The sequence below is a fragment of the Nelumbo nucifera genome, chromosome 8 (genome assembly GCF_055504915.1).
Source record: "Nelumbo nucifera cultivar China Antique chromosome 8, China Antique-T2T, whole genome shotgun sequence".
Taxonomy (NCBI): domain Eukaryota; kingdom Viridiplantae; phylum Streptophyta; class Magnoliopsida; order Proteales; family Nelumbonaceae; genus Nelumbo; species Nelumbo nucifera.
Window position 1 is genome coordinate 32,475,127 of NC_142656.1, and position 1,707 is coordinate 32,476,833.

General features: G+C 43.1%; 1 protein-coding gene across 1 annotated transcript; it reads left to right on the forward strand.

Moving 5' to 3' along the window:
* Positions 1–267: 267 nt before the first annotated feature.
* Positions 268–1,399, forward strand: LOC148789830 (acidic endochitinase-like). The gene has a single exon (XM_088892706.1). The coding sequence runs from the start codon at positions 306–308 to the stop codon at positions 1,179–1,181; it is 876 nt and encodes a 291-aa protein (XP_088748832.1). The 5' UTR covers positions 268–305; the 3' UTR covers positions 1,182–1,399.
* The last annotated feature ends 308 nt before the right edge of the window (positions 1,400–1,707 follow it).

Genomic DNA, 1,707 nt, shown 5'->3' on the forward strand with positions numbered 1-1,707 from the left:
TTATTAAATTTGGCATACCGTTCATTAAAAAATTTTGCTTATAACTTGCGTTTCCAGTACGTTGAAGAAAACTTGGTTTGCAATGTGAAATAGACATTTTAGTTTAAAAGCATGAAGTCGAGTCCAGTTACTATTTCCGAGAAGTTTTCTCCCGTAAGTCTGTGCCTGTGAGTCAAGTCAAGACGCGGTTGGTTGTTTCTATTATTGCACAGATGGGTCACGCCTATAAATATCCAAGTTGTAGACCGCTCGATTCATCCTTCACACCCTCACCAGTCACCACCGCTAAACAAAATTGCTTAGACATGGCAGCCAGACCAGTAGTTGTGCTTCTTTCTGTTGTCTTGTTTTCCCTGGTTTTGAGGTCACAAGCAGGAGGAATAGCAGTGTATTGGGGCCAAAACGGAGGAGAAGGTAGTTTGGGCGATACATGTGCCACAGGCAACTATCAGTTTGTGAACATTGCCTTTCTAGTTGCATTTGGCAATGGCCAGACTCCACAGCTCAATTTAGCTGGCCATTGTGACCCAACCTCAAATGGTTGCACCGGTTTGAGTAGTGATATAAAAGCTTGCCAGAGCCAAGGCATCAAAGTGCTTCTTTCCCTTGGAGGTGGCGCTGGAAGCTACTCCCTTTCTTCTGCGGATGATGCTCAGCAAGTCGCAAACTACCTTTGGAACAACTTCTTGGGAGGCCAGTCAGATTCACGTCCATTAGGGGACGCTGTTCTGGACGGAATCGACTTTGACATCGAGGGTGGCACGACCCAGCACTGGGACGAGTTGGCTAAGGCTCTTAATGGATTCGGTTCTAAGGTTTACTTGAGTGCTGCTCCGCAATGCCCCTACCCAGATGCATGGCTTAATGGTGCAATTCAAACTGGCCTCTTTGATTACGTCTGGGTCCAGTTCTATAACAATCCTCCATGTCAGTATGCCGGAAGTGCTGACAATCTTATAAGCGCTTGGAACCAATGGACATCGTCGGTTCCAAATAGTCAGATCTTCTTGGGGCTGCCTGCCGATTCAAGTGCAGCCCCCAGCGGTGGCTACATCCCGCCAGACACACTAGTGTCTCAGGTTCTACCCTCTATTCGGTCTTCTTCCAATTATGGTGGTGTGATGCTGTGGTCCAAGTTTTATGACAATGGCTACAGTTCTTCTATTAAGAACAGCGTTTGATTTCATTTTTCAACTGCTGCTGCTGCATCTCAAGTTCTACAGTCCATTCAGTCTTCTTCCATATATGGTATATGGTGGTGTTGTTCTTACATGGGCTGGGCTGATTGTTCTTGGTCCAAATAAATTTTAGTGTCTTACTTCATAATTCGGTTAGCTAAGTATGCCTTTAATTCCATGTCAAAAATAAATGGATTTTTTTTGGAACGTATTCTGAAAAATCAACGGCTGCTCGCTCCTTCTCTTTTTATTGGCTGCTAAAATATTTAGGAAAAATTATTCTTAATTTTATTAAATTTCCTAATGTTTGATGGCAACTTGGATAAAACTTGAAAGCTTGGAGTCATCAACACAACTATCAATTACGAAACAAAACAAAAACAAGAAAGGAACAACAATCTAGTCCATGACACTCCGATCCATGACATCAAGCAGTAACAAGTGAGAAAAATCTGTCGTTCAAGGTTGTCCATCCCAGATTTAATTGTGAGAAACCTGTAGTAGTGATGCCATTTTAAGAAGCAGTTCC

Excerpts from the sequence above, each read along its gene's own strand:
- LOC148789830 (XM_088892706.1), top strand. The coding sequence starts at position 306 with ATGGCAGCCAGACCAGTAGTTGTGCTTCTTTCTGTTGTCTTGTTTTCC.